This window comes from Mastacembelus armatus, chromosome 14, assembly GCF_900324485.2.
Source record: "Mastacembelus armatus chromosome 14, fMasArm1.2, whole genome shotgun sequence".
In the NCBI taxonomy this organism is placed as follows: Eukaryota; Metazoa; Chordata; class Actinopteri; order Synbranchiformes; family Mastacembelidae; genus Mastacembelus; species Mastacembelus armatus.
The window spans coordinates 23099606-23117331 of record NC_046646.1 but is presented as its reverse complement, the minus strand read 5'-3'; the positions used below and the strand labels follow the sequence as shown (position 1 = coordinate 23117331).

At 42.1% G+C, this 17726-nt stretch overlaps 1 protein-coding gene across 1 annotated transcript in view; it reads left to right on the top strand.

Moving 5' to 3' along the window:
- The first annotated feature begins 1431 nt into the window (after nucleotides 1–1431).
- Nucleotides 1432–17726, top strand: part of LOC113143148 (polypeptide N-acetylgalactosaminyltransferase 10-like) — a 47366-nt gene continuing 31071 nt past the window's right edge. The window contains exons 1-3 of the mRNA XM_026328615.1: nucleotides 1432–1609; nucleotides 11201–11210; nucleotides 14276–14361. Coding sequence (XP_026184400.1) covers nucleotides 1432–1609; nucleotides 11201–11210; nucleotides 14276–14361 — 274 coding nt within the window. The remainder of the gene's footprint in view (nucleotides 1610–11200; nucleotides 11211–14275; nucleotides 14362–17726) is intronic.

Below are 17726 nucleotides of genomic sequence, written 5' to 3'. Positions count from 1 at the left end.
CTCCACTGCAGCTGAAGAAGTCTCAGCAGGGAGTGGTGAGGTAATAGGTCCCTAAATCTCCCCCGCTGATCTTGGTGGAGACAGTTAGACGCTCCTCTGAGTGCAGAGCTGATAAAACCGACTATCACCTGTTCGTGAATGTGATGCAACGCTGTGCATCCTAGAGGAGGTGTATGCTCAGGGAACACCTGAGGTGACCTACTGCACCCTGAGGAGAAATGCACTGATATGGATGAAAATAAGACTCTTTACTCATCGCTGTCTCTGATTTAAAGTTTCCGGTTGGTTTGACGTCTGTTGGGAGGATTTTGGAGCCGTCACACCCAGCACTGATGAAACAGAGACCTGAAGTACAGGTGATTCAGGTAGTTTCACAACTATATAGAGCCTGAATATTTGTTGGCCTGACTTCTTTCCTGCTTGCTGCATACGTTCACTTAACAGGTCTCTCAAAAGTGACCAGTTTAGATGAGCATTGTATTCAGAGAGCAAGACCTTTCAAATGTGGTCCCGCCAAGTCTTCCTTCAAAATGATCAACTGGATCAAGCTGCTGTGGTGATATTCAGAACATCTCATGAGCAGAGGTCACTTACCCTTCAAAATAAAAGCATCAAATCTGTGATTTACAAGAGGGTTGGGCAGAATGTAGAGCAATATGGTAATAATGGTCTTCCCAAATTACAACTTGCTCCATCCAGAGTATTTATATATAATTTGTTGGATTAACTAACGTCCCTTAAGGAGCAATTATTACAGCTCTGGTATTAAATAGAGCTTTTACACTTCACAGATGCGTTTGTTTTTTTTTATTTATCGTGATCAATTAATGGTTTAATTGATTATACAACCAGAGTCTTGTATTATATGATATTTGACGTCTAGGATACGACCTTTTCTGCTTCTCTGAAGAATAATAACGTACCGACTGATTGGTTTATCTGTTGCAGAAACCAGATGGCTGTGCACATGCTGGTAGATGAGTGGAGTGTGAAAACACTGGGTTCATTTTCTTTGCATACAGGAACAAAAACCTGTTTGATTTCTAAACTGTGAATTAACTTAAATATGACATTGTGAGTACAAATGCAAAGTCACACTTTACATGTGCTTTATGTAATTCCATCAGGTATGAACACAATATGGACTACACAAACCCTGAGGGATAATTGTTGTATTTAACATATTAATTATCATTCATGCATCAATAAATGTGGACAAACAGTCTTTCTTAAATGGGAAGTTTTATATTTTAATTGAGGTAAGTCAAAGTAACCTTTGAAGTGTCTTATTTTGAAAAACGCGAACGGACGTCGCGTATGCAGGATTTTTTTCCATCTAACTTGATGCAGCTCGTCCGCCCCCTCTCAGAGTCGCCACTTGGAAAATCAGAGTTTCCACCGTCGCTGCTTCACTCGGTTCCTCCCGGAGACATGAGGCGGAAAGAGAAGAGGCTGCTGCAGGTCGCCGGGCTGCTCGTGGCCGCGATCCTGTTCTTCCCCAACGTGGGGCTGTGGTCTTTGTACCGGGACCGAATGCTCGACAACTCAGTGGACCGCCCGGCTGGCATCACCCAAATACAGGTAAGGGAACCCGGTCAAAATAGTCATTGTGGTTTTTTTAAATCCTCAGTCCTGGGACCCATTTGAGTGGGACCCAGCCTTTAGTGTCTTTTCTCGTCAGTTTAAGCTTTAATTAACTTTTCAATCTGAAACAAACAGCACACTCACATTCACACCGCATAAGAGGCAGACATCGGTTCAGACCGGCAGCTTGTCTATAAGGACGACTCTTCCAAACCCAGACTGTAGTCTCTGCGCAGTCAGGACCATGGACAGCGCATCCGCACTTGGAGCGCAGCCCAGCTCCAGCACCACGGACAGTTAAGGATCCGTTTTCTAATTCGGGTTTTAGGTCTGCAGCAGTAAAATACGGTTGTAGAGTCAAATGACGTTGAGATAATCTGGTGTTAGTTGTGTTTGCTGCTGTTGGATCCAGGCGTTTACAAATAGCCTTTCTGATATTATGTAGGAGCTTTCTTTACTCAGTGTTAGAGTCCTCGCCTTAGGATACCTGGTCATTGTTGAAGGTTGTCAGATCATGAAGTTACAGTTTCAGACTGATTATTTTGTCTGAACAACTAATAGCAGTTTAATGGTATTTTATTAATTTATTGTCTAGTAATGACATTATAACACCACACAGTGTAGATAAATGAAGTAGTTTGCATCTTATTTCAGAGGGGTGTGTCTATTATCAGATATCTGTCCATACTGCATGTGTGAGAGGGAAAATCGCCCTGAGCAAAACAACTAGTTCATTTTAAATGAGGCACATTTAGGTGTAAATTCTCACAGCGACAGTCGCATCATGAATAAACGTGATGTTATTACAGGCACGTGATAATAAGCTGGGCACAGGAGCTGGGCTTTTCAGATGAAAACACTCCTAGATGCAGCCTCACTCTTGATTTTCATTATGTTTTTTTATATAATACATAAAATGAAAATGGATAATTTCACTAAAGAAACTGCTGGATTCTCCTCATGTGGAACAAATCTGATCATTTGATTTCATCCTGACTGAACATGTGCATAGATTTTCTTTAATATAAACAATATATCAATCAAAGTATCATATGTACCTTCGTTACTGACTTGTTTTGGGACAGTGTTTCATGCTAAATATGCAGAGGAAGATCTTACTTATCGATTCATAAAGATCTCATGCATGGTCTTTTTTGAGCTACATCACCTCATCTGGAGCAGACCAGAGCCCCTCCTGGACCCGGCTCTCTAAGGAGAGCTCGCTGACTGGATGGGATAAAGAGTCCAGAGGGCGCTCAGAGTGGAGCCAATAATATTTTGTGCTGAAAAGAGCCAGTTTAGGTTGTTTGGGCATCTGATCACTATGCCCTCCAGGCACTTTCACATAGACAAGGGTTTTTCATGCACATTCACACCGAATTATCTCGTCTTGCCTGGAAACACTCTGGCTTCTCAAATGTTGCTGAGGAGAGCGGTGTCTGGAATATTATGTTCTACTTTAACGTGGATCGACGGATCAGTTGATCTCACTTATTCTTTTAATTGGTGGTTTTACACTCTCGTCTGTAGCGTCGTCTAAACCCTCGTGCAGAACCACTAACCACAACAGTGGTTTGTAATGGACACGGAAGACAAGTGTAAGCAATGTTGTCCTTCCAGGAGACTCGTCCTCCCTGTGTGTTGTTCTGGAGAGCTGCTACAAGCTGTTCTGTTGCTTAATTTATTCACATTGTGTTTTTTAAAACTCTTCCAGTCAAGTCGTGGCGATGCTCCGTCTCGACATCTGTGCAATGGCTGAACTAATGCTGGGAAGCAGAGTATGATGACAAGTGATCGATCTATGAATTTAATAATCAGATCGTTGTTTTTGTGTGTGAATGTTATTAAGGGACAATTTGAGACTGCGCTCCCAAGAAGAACGACCCCATCAAATTCCCTAAATCGACATGTGTATGATTATAGGGCTGGTTCAGTGGATGTTAAAAAAATACTTGATACATGATTGTTATTAATCTGTACCTATTGAATAATTTAGCATTTAATTACCTTGAACAGCAGGATTTGACTGATGTGAGCCTTTTATGTTTGTGTGTAAAGTTGTATGTATTAGCATCGTCAGGAAAAATCTGACTTGGATGTTAGTTTGATGGAGAAAAGTGGTACTTTCCTCACTCATGACATTAACATGCTATTATTTTGGTGTCATGTGGGTACTGAAAGCTGTCCCAGCATGCACTGGGTGAAAAGCATTGAAACACACTGGATAGACTGTCGCCAGCAAGCAATAACATTCGTCTTATTTTAGCTTCTAATATAACACAGAAGCTCTTTTCCCAGTGCTGGAAACTGACTGCCAGTATTCGTCTTCTGGTCTGTTTCTTTCCTGTAAACTTTTATAGTGAAAGACAAATGGAGAAAGGACAAATGAGGAAGAAGGAAGGAACACTATGTGTGCCTGTGTTTTGTGTTTGAGTGCTCCCTGTGGGCTGTTATGGCTTCATTGAAGTAGATAAAAATCAATACCCTAATCCCATTCAGCCTTTTCCCACATAAGTCTTGTTAGAGACATTTGTAGCAGATATTTTCTTCCTCTTGCTGGGTTCCCTTGTAAAAGACAATATTTAAACCCTCAGAAAAACATCAGAGCAGATTATATACAAACAGAATAAGCTGCTGTCGTACTGATTTATTAGATAAGTCGGAATATAAATGAACCACATTCATACATATTGTTTTTTAAAAAGTTATTTGCCCAGGGAGAAAAGAAAGCTTTTTTTCCACAGCAGCATCCTCTTTTACATTTAATTGATTTCATGTTTTCATTTTCCAGTTTTGTGCTGGCTGAAGAATTTACAGTTTGTAATCCTTTCTCTGCCGTAGTCATAGTCATCTTGGAGTCGCAGCTGGTTTGATGGATTCCAATGGAGGCACTTAGTTCTGGTGTGTCATAAGTGTCAGACCGTATCCAAACAGCCATTTAATCTTCTCAAACCTCCCCTGCCATTTAATTCTCCACCGCTGACCTGTACGCTCTCAGTGGGCTGAGATTCATACTTTCTCTGTCACTGTTATACATCATCTCCTCATTTGCCTGATTCCGAAAATGAATCTTAGAAAACGAACACATTTAGAAGAAAATTGTTTGCCACCTTCTGTAACAGACCAGGCTTCCTATTTCTCAGAGCCATCGTTCAGTCCCACAGGGGAGCTTTTAGAGATTTCATACTGAAAAATACAATTTTGGCAGCAGTAGTTGAAGTAGGAGAGAGAGTGACTGCTCTAGAGAGACTGTCTGACATAGAAGTGCTCTGCAGAGATAGAAAACACAATTGCACCTTGCTGTGGATTGTTTTCATTGGAACTACCAATTTGTGTTGTGCAAGGTTCAGATGGATTTTCTACATGCTATTTTCACAGTGTTTTGCAACACAAACCTCAGTGACAGATGTCTCCGATGGGACAAATAAGCTTAAACTAGATACCTGGTCTAAGGAGGAACATTTGTGGGTGAACTGACACTTTAAAATGTACGTTTGCACTGAAATACATAGGGCACGAAGATGTTAGAGTCTTTTTTGCTGCTTTTTAAAATAGGTGCTAATGTGGATAATTGCTTCTCTCATTCACATCCCATTGTCAGGTGTTAAATTCTTGCAACGGGGATGTGAGAAAGAGAGATGCAACACTGGAGATCCTCCCTCACTGCAGCGTCATCAAGGAAACAGTAAATACTACTGACGCATAGTATTTAACTGCCCAATGCAGGTTAGACATAAATTGTTTAAAATGAAAACGTTTGATGGCTGCTGCTCTCTCCAGTACTGATTATTGATCTGTCCAGTGTTTTCGGTCAATCAGCAATCTTCCTTTCACTGTGTCATCAGATCAGACCCATCTCTGGGCAGGCACCATCGGGGCGTGTTGTCTCCTCTCCCCATGGGGACGGAGGACAAAGGATGAGATGAAAAATAATAAAAGCTGAATATGAATCCAGGTGATTTATTTATCTTGGGCAGATGTGTAAAATATTTGAATGTTTCAGCCCAGACTTTGTTTCCTGTGTGGCCATTTTAGTGTTAGATCGTAAATGTTTTTTTCCCCAAATGTTGCTGTGAAAAATGGCAAAATGTGAAGAAGCAAAAAGCTGTTGTTGCACCCCCTTATTTCAAAATAAAAATGGCTTGTGGGGACTTGCTCAACACCATTGTGGCTAAATGCCTTTCAGCAGCACACTGACAGCTCTTTGTATTAAACCAATTGATTGCTCCTCTTAACCATCCTGAGAATTGATTGCTGTAATAGAGGGAAGGAGCAACCTATCTCAGCACGACGCAGCACGACTCAGGCCCAGCAGAGCAGAGCGAGTGCTTCTTAGATGAGGAGCTGTAGTGTGAGGATGGATGCTCGGGGAGGATTAGGTGAGCTGCCGAAAACCATGTCTCTGCTTTAGTAGCCCCACGCTGAACAGTGTCAAACTCAGAAGCAACAAGCAGAGATGAGTGACTCGTCTAGCCGGGCGTCCACACAGACGGAGAGGGGACTGCAGGGCTGCCACCACTACAGCAAAGACAGACACATTCAGGTTGTGGTGGCCTCCACCGCTGCAGGGCTCTGCTTCATGACACATATGTGGATGTGTGACACCGTCCTCCTGTGAAAAACACGTCAATGTTAAACACAGGTTGCCTCTAAAGACTGTAGTAATTATGGCACAAAGGAGGGAGTCCACATTAACAGGAGGCTGCAGAACAGTGTGCATGACACGTCCAGTTCTGTCTCTCATCGTGCCTCTGAAGCTTCGCAGCTGTTTTTTGCAGCGGCGCCTGTCTGTCAGGTTTGCCTCTGTCTTGGTTGGGCATGAAGCTGCTCTGTCTGCTGGTGGCACCACAACACAACACTTAATGGTCAGCAAACAGTGTTTTTGTGCTGCTCTCCCCCTGTAGCCTTCTCCCTCAGACGTGACAATAAGGGGCTTATTTGAACAGCTCAGATGAGTTTGGGCTGGAGCCAGTGGAGGCTTCCCAGCACTGCCAACACAGCTGTAAATTACCAGTGAAACTCCCAGCAGGTCCATCAGGCCATGCTTATACATAACTATGTGTTGTTGGGTGCTCTTTTGATGGCAGGTCACACTGCTGTGCCAGGACAATTAAATCCTTTTGTTCTTCTTACACCTAAATTCCAGAAACATGTTTCCTAATTTATCATCTATTGCTCTACCAATAAAATGAAGGAGAATTGTATTATGTGTGTGTGTCCTTTAAAATATTTGTCAAATATGAATTTAAAAGCTTCACAGATGGGAATAGTTGTTGTCAATCACTGACTTGGCAGGATCGGTTTATGACAGTAATTGCAGACATGAGTGCTGTCACACAATCAGCACTCGTTATGGTTTTCCAGTAGGACGCCTTCTGTACCTTCCACCAGGACAGGAGGCTGTTGTTGTTGACAGATGTGCACTCCTGGTGTGTAGGTGATAATAGGTGTGACTCAGGGCATTGTGCCTGCGTTATGACGAGGTTGGGGTGGATGGGTGGGTCAGAGAGAGGGGCGTTTATTTCCTTTCTACTGTGTAATGTTGTGTGTCCATAATTAACCCAAGCTTCGTCTTTCCCTAAACCAAAACCTGAGTAGTTTTTGTTCCTGAACCTGATCACATAGGAACCAAGTGAGTGGTCAGATAACGCTAAGCGATAACAGGTCGGTGACTAACACCTGGAGCAGGTGATATCTGAAGCTTTGACTACACCTGCAACGCTAAAGAGAACCTGGACAAGAAATAAATCAAACAAATTACTCTGCAGTTTCTTTTGATCACTGTGTTTCCTTGAGATTCCAATGGATGAAGTATTTGGGTCAGGCTCAATGCTTGTACTTAACAACCTTAGTGTTCAGTAGCAGTAATATGACTTCACATTCTGATATCTGCATGTTTCCCAGTCGTGCCCACCAACAGTTTTTATTAATATCCTTTAAGCTGCTTGGGAGACTCTGTAGTTGGCTGTTTCAAGGTGATAGCAGGATTGTGTTTAGCTGGAGGTGTGTTTGTGTACAGTTGTGTACAGTTGTGGAGTCTGCCCTCTTTGGTGTGTGTTGTGCTGTTAGTGTGTTGCCTCTTAGGAAGCACTTGTAAGTTGTTGTTGCTTTGTTCACCATATTTGTACCTGTAAATCTAAGCAGGTATAAATCCTGCAGGCTGAGAAGGAAAGCACTGCAGCTAAATATTTCTCCATTACTGTAACAGCATCCACCTTTCTGGTTTCACTTTTTTCATATGATTTTGGAGGCTGCCTGCAGGAATTTACTCTTTTTCAGCAAGAAGAGCATCAGTGAGTTTGGTCACTGCGTGGTAACACCTGGCTTACAGTGGCATTCTAGTTTATCCCCAGTATGTGGCCTGTGTTTGGGAACTCTGCAGGCCCAAGAGTTGGGCTAAACCAGGAAAAGTCTATTGCTGATCTAACAATCGATTAAAGCTGAAGCTTCAACCTCAGTTCAGTTTTGTGTTACTGGCAATAAATATATATATAAATATATATGTGTGTGCGTGTGTGTGTTTCTGAAAAGTTCAACCTTTCTGTGAAAGTGCTGCAGCAGCTTTTACAACAGCAGCTGCACATTGAGTGGCTTGTGGCTGCTTTTCATTATTTTCAATGAAGTTAGTAGAAAACACACACACACACACACACACACACACATGCACATGCATGGTGGTGTGTATGTGAACACAACCATTTGCAGAAACCATCCAACAACCATCTTTCTCATGCCCTTTTCTTCCAGCCGGTTTGACTGTTGTCTTATTGTTGAATAGGCGTTATCAGCGTACATCAGTCCTACTTATATAGGTCAGTAGGAGCCGACTACAACCCACTGGAGCCAATAGCGATTAGCATTAGCATTAGCTGCTGTACATTTTTTTTCGTCTTATTTCGTAAACCTAACCAAGACGTTTTATTGACTGAATATAACTGATAGTTTTTGTGCTTAAAGTTAAGGATGTAACTTATGTAATGTATGTTACGATGACAATGACGTTTTCAGTAGGGTCATTTTTACTGGAACCTACTGGTAGGTTCAGTAGGTTCCAGTAGGTGACATATATAAATAGGACTGACATTCGCTGAAAATGCTTATTCAATAGTAGGACAACAGTCAAACCGGGAGCAGTTTCAGCTGTTTCATGTTTATTTAACTGTTAATACCAAAGAGGGGTAAGAGCTTTTGTTTGGATTCATGTCATAGAAACAGCAGGGGGTCTAAACAGTTTGTAAGATGCTCATATCATATCATGTCTGAGACTGCAGGAGGCAGAAGACCCCAGAGGTCCCAGCCTCTCTGTGGTCCTCGGGCGGCTCTCTCTGTCTCAGCAGGACTCTGGATAATGAGTCCTTCTGGGAGATAATGGAGTGTGCTGAGAATCATCTTTACACATGTATCACAACAGGGCTGCTCAGCCCATCAGAAAGTCCAGTACGCAGTTTTTCAGAAACAGTAGAAACTTAAAAGCGACACATTGTGATTGTGTCTCTCATAACTTCCGTCCATCGCTAACATTAGCTGCAACACTTTTAAAAGGCCGTCTGTCGAACTGTGTGTGTGTGTCAGCTCATACATGCAGCTTGAGCAACCAATGTTGTCGCCCTTGAATGGACAATCAGGACTCTCAGTGAACTGAGGAGGATTTGGTGCATGCAAAAGTTGTATCCTTAGAAAATCCTGAAGTTAAGACTGACCTGTCTGTGAAGTTGCTGAAGGTGGGGGAGCAGAGGGTGAGGCAGAACATGAAATCCAGGTAATTGTGTCTCTGGGGGTCGAGGTAGAGCTGTCTGTGATCTGACACAACAGGAGGGCGACAACAAAGAGAAGAGAAAAGCTTCGTCCTCTCACTCAGGGCTACTGTTGGCTCTCAGCAGGAGGAGAGGAAACTGAAAAGCGAGGTATTGACCCAAGGTGGTGTGATCCGTCCTCCTCACAGATTGAATGGGCAGCTCTGTTCTTATCAGACTTACTGCGCTGCTGGTAATACCCGCTTTTCCTCCATGCCAAACAAAAGGAGTCCAACAGTGCTTCACTATCTCTTCTTGTTCGCTCTTCCTCCTTGTGCAGAGCAACACATCTGACAGCAGCTCAAAATGAAATCAGTAGATCTTAGAAATAAGAAACAAAAAATCCACCGAAAAAGTGGCCCAGTGGTTTATGGTAATCGTTGTTGTAATTGCAAAAGCAGTGGTTCAAACTCTTGGGTTTAACATGATCAAGGTTTTCTGCTGTGCTCTGATAGGAAGTCCAGATGCCATGGAGCAAACCTCACAGGTCACTGGTATTTCGTTGTAATTTCGCTGTCACCTGTTTCTCTGGAGAAAAGCACCTCAATAATAACCTACGTTCACCCAAGAATGAAGCCACCGCCACATGATGTGATGATGCTCTTTGCAGAAAAGCTGATACCTCAGAGGTTACTGTGGCATTTCCATTCACTGTGGTCTGGTTTTCATTCGTTTTTATCTAGTGTTGAGGACCTTTTTATGTCTGGTCAGGTGTGATGTGGACGACATTTGCAGAAACCAGCGGGAAAAGGCAAAAAAAGGTTGGCAGATATTTCAAACCTAAGGAGTAAGGTACAGTAGAACAGGAAACTGAAATAAAAACAATGCTTTAGGAAATATATCGAGACACGTGATCCTCATCGGTTTCTATAACTCCACTCCGTTTACAACTGGGTCTATAATAGACTAATCTAGATCTAAAGCAGCTGTTCATATCTCCCCCAAAAATATCCTTACTGAGCTGAAACAGCAAACCAGCCAGTTTTAGACATAGCTAATATTCCCTACAGTTGGCAGCACGTTTAGTGGTTAGCGCTGATGCCTCACGGCAAGAAGTTTCCTGGTTTGAAACCCAACAGGGGCCTTTCTGTGTGGAGTTTTGCACGTTCTCCCGGTGCTTGCGTGGATTTTCTGACAACAGCTGCTCATTCTACATTTATTCATAACAGTAGTAGCATAGCTGTGCACACACACACACACACACACACACACACACACACACACACACACACACACAAATCAATAAAAAGCCTCCAAAGTGAAACTCGTAATGTGTTTGCCTACCTAGGGACAGATCCTTCGTAAGCAGCAAACAGATGAATAGATGACCAGACCATTAAAAGGCTACGTGAAAGTTAATCAGTGATCGCTCATGCAGGTGAAATTGGCCACTTCCATATCTCCACCCCCCCCCCCCCCCCCCCTTCTCTCTGTACACTGTACTGCTATACTCAGTAAAATATGAATTTCCATTGTGGCCTGTCACCAATCAGACAAAGTGCTTTGTAAATAATGATTGAACTGTTGATGGAAATAAAACATGGGCTGTGTGATGCAGCTCCTGTGATGGCTTATTAGGTAGCGTCTTCTGCACCTTGAATATTGATGGAGTAGGAAAGTGCCCAGAGCAGAAATTTGTTTGCGGCAGCGTGAAGCCTCGTCCCTGTGATGACGGTCATTAGGAAGGTGCTACACATGCGGGCGGGCAGACAAAACTACACGAGAGCGGAGTAAAAATCACTGAATTGACTGTTGCACAATGACTGTGCCTCTTTTACCAGCTTCTTCCAGGTGGGTGTTGTGTTTAACAGTACACAACACAGCTTCACAGCAGTGTAGATTCAATTACTTATTTCAAATTCTGTGCCACATGCTTACCTGGTTGAACTGGTTCTTTTTCAAAATAAATATGTTTTTTTGTTAGTGAAGCAGCAGCAGGTGCGGCACTGAGACAACCAGAAATAATGGTCAGGCTTGTTTGTATTCTTGAACACCTGTTTGGCTGGCTGCCTGATTTCTCTGCTTGGAACAAACATTTGGTTTCATGCTGTGATTAATACCTTTTTAAGGCAGAAATTATGATTGTTATGACTTGTTTACGTCACTCAACCTCATTTCGGAGCCTTCATCCCCACTGGGTTTGAATGGAGGTCTGAAATATTACTGACAGGAATTGGTTTTTATGTAGCGGGTGTTAAACTAGGAGACAGAAAAAACAGCATCACTGCTTTATGAAGTTAATATCGCTAAAATATTGGCAAACGATCACCAATATGCTGTATATGTCCATATATGCAATATTCTTTAAATGAAATGAAGTCCAGGGTTCGCTCTACTTTTAGCTCTGGATTGGTCACCACCAATCAAATATTTGGCTTTAGCTGCTAAATGCTTGTTACCTGTGTCTGGCTCCTAGTTTGTACTGGGCAGGTAATAGGTCACAAACTGCTGCCTTCTAGTGTGAGAATGAAAAAAATGAAACAACGAGTTGCTGTGTTTTCTGTCAGGATCAACAATCATATAAATACTGTAATTTTATCCCTGTTCTCATTTCATGTGGATTTTATGGGCTAGTTCTACCCTGAGTGAACTGGTCACCACTTTATTGTTTTGGTTTTTTTGTGTTATTTTTTAGACTTTTAAGAAAGTAAAATAAAAATCCTCTTGTACGACATGAAGAAGTGAGGAGCAGCATCTTCCCTCTTACCAATAATTGAGAATCACTATGTCCTTGTCCAGTGCATTCTTGTTTGAGCAAATCTAGAAAGAAGTGTGAGGGACTGGCACCTAAACTGCATTTTTCAGACTCAGAAACACGACTGCAACTTCAAACTGTTGTTCATATTGCGGTTTTTTGTTGGATTTATTGCAGTGCATTTTATTACTGCGCATTGACTCAAGCTTGGAAACTGCTGTAGCCTCAGGAGAAACGCCGCTCCCTTTAGTGATGACAGTAAATTCAACCTGAACTGAACTGAATTCAATTGAGGTGAAATGAATTGAATGAAAATGAATGTGCTTCTATGGCGGGAAGGAAATGGATGTTCCACTACAATGCTGGGTTAATGTGGTGTCCAGTCCCATCTCCTGCATATTAGTGTTGAGTGATTACGACAGCTTTTCTGGGAGTTAAATTCCCCTGGCTGTTTGTTCTCTGAAAGGTCCCGTGCATCTGCTCTGCATGTCTGTGACAGCGAGGCAGAGAAAGAGAAAAGGAAAAAGATTTTTCAATTTTCCTGCATGTCTTTTCTCCTTTTCCTCACATCTCCTTCATTCTGCTTATTTCAATCTGTTTCTCACCCACCCACAGTTTTTCTCAGCTCCTGCCTACACACACACAAACACATACAAAAACACACCTACACAAAGTCACACCCAAAATACTTTACAGATTACACACGTTTTTCTTTCTCCTTGTCTTATTAGAGCGGTAGAGTATCGTGGTGGTGTGGTGAAAATGTAATCAAAGGGAAATGGGGCGGCACAGCGTCGCTTCTTTCTACTTGGAAACCCAGAGATGGACTGTGTGAGAGGAACCGTGACGCAAAAAGGGGGAAGAGAAGATCTGAGGTCACTGAACTAGAATTTTACTTGTGGAAAGTCAAGATGAAGATGTTTTGTCTTGCAGACCAAAATCAGTGCTGAAGAAATCTTTGATTTCCGTCACCTCAGCTTGCAGGGTGGTGTTGGTGGGTGCTACAAGTCATTTATACCTGACCACATTAGTTATTAACCACTAATTGTCTGTTAAAACAGGTGGCACTAAACCACTGCGATCCGGTTTTCAATAATTAATTTGCATATATAGGCTACATAAAAATAATAAGAATCTTGTACTTTTTGCTTTTTAATTCTGGTCCTCTATGTTTAAAGTTTAACTTTTAGGTTAATTTTTGTTTGAGCTTAGTGAACTGGAGTCAAACTCCTTGTTGGTGTGCACACTTGGCCAATAAAGTTGATTCTGACTAAACTCAGTGAAGCTTTGGGGTCAGAACAGTCGAACTGCTCACAGTGTCCCAAACTCAGATATCAACATTATGTCCAACTATAGAGACTGTGCAGCTATGTACAGCAGCTTTATGGACAATACTTCATTGTAAGTTTTCAGACCTGTCCTTTGGGAGACATGTGTCACCTCAGGCACCTCAGTCGGAAGATTCCAGTTCGAACCCTGTTCAATATCAACCCTGAGGCCTTTTGTGTGGACTTTGTGTGGTCTCCTTGTGTCCGTTTGGGCTTTCTCTAATAGATAGTTTGTACTAATAACCGTGCATGTGCATGTAAAAGTGCTTTAACCCTGTTTTCTTCAAAAATTGTTTTGGTTCCCTTCCCCGTCCAAAGCCCAGTTTCTGAAATGTCACTTTCCACACGTGCTCCCATTGCTCAACATGGAGGTTCGTTTGACTGTGCTGTTTTATCGGCTAAAAGCCTGGTTAATGGTGGTCCATGCAGTCAGACATTGCCCTAATTACATCCTCTCATGGAATTATTTCATTTACCATTGTGCTCTAATCCTATAACAGCTTGAGTCACTGAAAGTCGTTTTTGAAGCACAGAGCATTTCATAAATAGCCGTTTTTGCATTTTAACGTTGAGTAGAGAAGAATAGCTCATGGTGAGGAGTGTGTGTGCACTTGTGCTTCTCTCTCTCTGTGAGGACCATTTGGAGCATGATTCTATTGGAGGATATTTTGGCCAGTCCTCACTTTTTCAGAAACTCAATTTCACCTGATTTCCAGATAATCAGATAAGGAGCTTTCGTGTGATCCAAATATACTTCGCATCATTTTTGTTTATTCCCTTAAATCGACTCAATTCATGCAGCTGGAGAGGATGGGATGATGGGAATATGAATGCTTTGTGTTTTTTCTGTTTCAGCAGGGGCTGAACGACATAAGGAAGGCGGCTGTGGTGGGACTCAATGGTGTGAGGTGGACAGACTGGCACGACTACGAAGCAATCAGGAGAGACGCCACTCGCATCGGTAGGTCTGGACTTTCTGCTGACGATCCCGTTTTGTTGAAACATGTTAGCTGAGAACATCTGCTTTGTTTTAGCACAAGACCACACACACACACACACACACACACACACACACACACACACACACACACACACACACTATGTAGTAGTACAGGTTTTTTTTCTTCTCTTAATTCCCTCCAAGTGGATTTTCCTCTCTGAAGCAGTACGAATCAATGCTGCGAGTACAGTTCTGAGCACATAATTAAACACAGTTAATCTTCTACAATAAGCATTGATTCAGCCTCCAGCCTTCAGTGGGAACATACCTTTGGCTTTTTATTACAAATATAACAGATTTACTGGCTTTTATATAGCATTAGGAGCTACTTAGGTGGCAAATGAGCTGGATTTGTGAGAGAGCACAAAGTGGTTTGCGACTCTACCTGATCAGAGAGTAAACTCACCAATGGCTCCAAGTACCAGGATTCATTATTGTGACTCTACTACATACAGTGGGTACGGAAATTATTCAGACCCCTTTAAATTTTTCACTCTTCGTGTCATTGCAGCCAAAATCAAAAAAGTTCATGTTATTTCTCATTAATGTACACTCAGCACCCCATCTTGACAGAAAAAAACAGAAATGTAGAAATTTTTGCAAATTTATTAAAAAAGAAAAACTGAAATATCACATGGTCATAAGTATTCAGACCCTGTGCAGTGACACTCATATTTAACTCACATGCTGTCCATTTCTTCTGATCCTCCTTGAGATGGTTCTGCTCCTTCATTGGAGTCCAGCTGTGTTTAATTAAACTGATTGGACTTGATTAGGAAAGGCACACACCTGTCCATATAAGACCTTACAGCTCACAGTGCATGTCAGAGCAAATGAGAATCATGAGGTCGAAGGAACTGCCCAAGGAGCTCAGAGACAGAATTGTGGCAAGGCACAGATCTGGCCAAGGTTACAAAAGAATTTCTGCAGCACTCAAGGTTCCTAAGAGCACAGTGGCCTCCATAATCCTCAAATGGAAAAAGTTTGGGACGACCAGAACTCTTCCTAGACCTGGCCGTCCAGCCAAACTGAGCAATCCTGGGAGAAGAGCCTTGGTGAGAGAGGTAAAGAAGAACCCAAAGATCACTGTGGCTGAGCTCCAGAGATGCAGTAGGGAGATGGGAGAAAGTTCCACAAAGTCAACTATCACTGCAGCCCTCCACCAGTCGGGGCTTTATGGCAGAGTGGCCCGACGGAAGCCTCTCCTCAGTGCAAGACACATGAAAGCCTGCATAGAGTTTGCCAAAAACCACATGAAGGACTCCCAGACCATGAGAAATAAGATTCTCTGGTCTGATGAGACCAAGATTGAACTTTTTGGCGTTAATTCTAAGCGGTATGTGTGGAGAAAACCAGGCACTGCTCATCCCCTGCCCAATACAATCCCTACAGTGAAACATGGTGGTGGGAGCATCATGTTGTGGGGGTGTTTTTCAGCTGCAGGGACAGGACGACTGGTTGCAATTGAAGGAAAGATGAATGCGGCCAAGTACAGAGATATCCTGGAAGAAAACCTCTTCCAGAGTGCTCAGGACCTCAGACTGGGCCGAAGGTTCACCTTTCAACAGGACAATGACCCTAAGCACACAGCTAAAATAACATAGGAGTGGCTTCGGAACAACTCTGTGACCGTTCTGGACTGGCCCAGCCAGAGCCCTGACCTAAACCCAATTGAGCATCTCTGGAGAGACCTGAAAATGGCTGTCCACCAACGTTCACCATCCAACCTGACAGAACTGGAGAGGATCTGCAAGGAAGAGTGGCAGAGGATCCCCAAATTCAGGTGTGAAAAACTTGTTGCATCATTCCCAAGAAGACTCATGGCTGTACTAGCTCAAAAGGTGCTTCTACTCAATACTGAGCACAGAGTCTGAATACTTATGACCATGTGATATTTCAGTTTTTCTTTTTTAATAAATTTGCAAAAATTTCTACATTTCTGGTTTTTTTCTGTCAAGATGGGGTGCTGAGTGTACATTAATGAGAAATAAAATGAACTTTTTTGATTTTGGCAAATGGCTGCAATGACACAAAGAGTGAAAAATTTAAAGGGGTCTGAATACTTTCCGTACCCACTGTATGACAGAGCATAATATTCAGGTCAAATGAATTTGCTCTGTCTTGATGCCCAAACTTCCGGCATCATTAACACTGTTGACTTTTAGCTCAGTAAAATATCAGATCTTCTAAGTGTATATTTAAAATGAAAACTGACATGTTTGTTTATTTAGGATTTATAAAGGGAGTGAAACATGAGAGTGAGATCGGTTCAAAGGTTTGTTTCCTTGTTCAGAAAAAGCAGCATCCAGTTAATGTCACTGCAGCACTTCCTTTTTATGCAACCTGAAACAGCAGAATCCTCACAGATGAACTGCACTGAGATTTCTCCAAAAGGATGAAATACATGGCACCTTTTAAGTAACCCATTGAAAATCTGAAGTCTCTGCCTTAAAGTGCGTGAATCACTAAAGTCGATTTGAGCCTCCCTTACATTATGTTCAAGGGGTGACAGATCTGCAGTGTAGGTGGTGCACAGCTGGATGTTTTTTTGTGTGTGTGTGGAGAAAATAACAAGAATAATTCAGGATAATACCTCAATGTTGGTGAAAAATCACTGAAAACATCTGTAGCTGTTAAAAATATTAACTTTAAAAATATTTCTTAGGGTTTGTATTTGCCCGAGGAGGCTGGAAAACATAATTTCAGTGATCTAACAAGTTTATTATGCAAGGAAAAGTACAATGTTAAGTAGAAGTTTATCTCTGAAATGAGCCATTAAAGTGAGGAGTTATTTTCCACAGTTATTACCTTCAGGAATATAGACAGATCATTTCTGCCTAATGGAACAAGGCAGCTCACTTTAATTTGATGCCCTCCTCTGACTATAGATCAGCCTCCATGCATGGCCTGTGTGTGTTTGTGTGGAGTGCACTGATGAGTGTCTAATGAAACATGCAGCACGGCGTAATTTGATGCAGTCCAGAAATGAGCTCAGTTTCCCAACATGTTTGTTTGTGGAAAGGGTTGTTAGAGAGTGATAAGGTACATACTTGTGTGTACATGTTATACCTCTGGGCTAGGTGCTAAATATATCTACTGGTGTACAAGTACTGTATAGGTAGAGTATCTGATGAATATCCTACTGTGTAGGTGTTCGACAAAATGTTTTATTAAGCATCATTGATTGTTTACAGCTCCTGATGATAAAACTTAAAGATCTTTGGATTTGATTCACTTTACGCCTTTTCCAGATGTTTCCAAAGCACCAAACAAGCAGAATAAAAAAAAACAAAACATTTGTACCTAACCCAAATAAAAATCCAGAA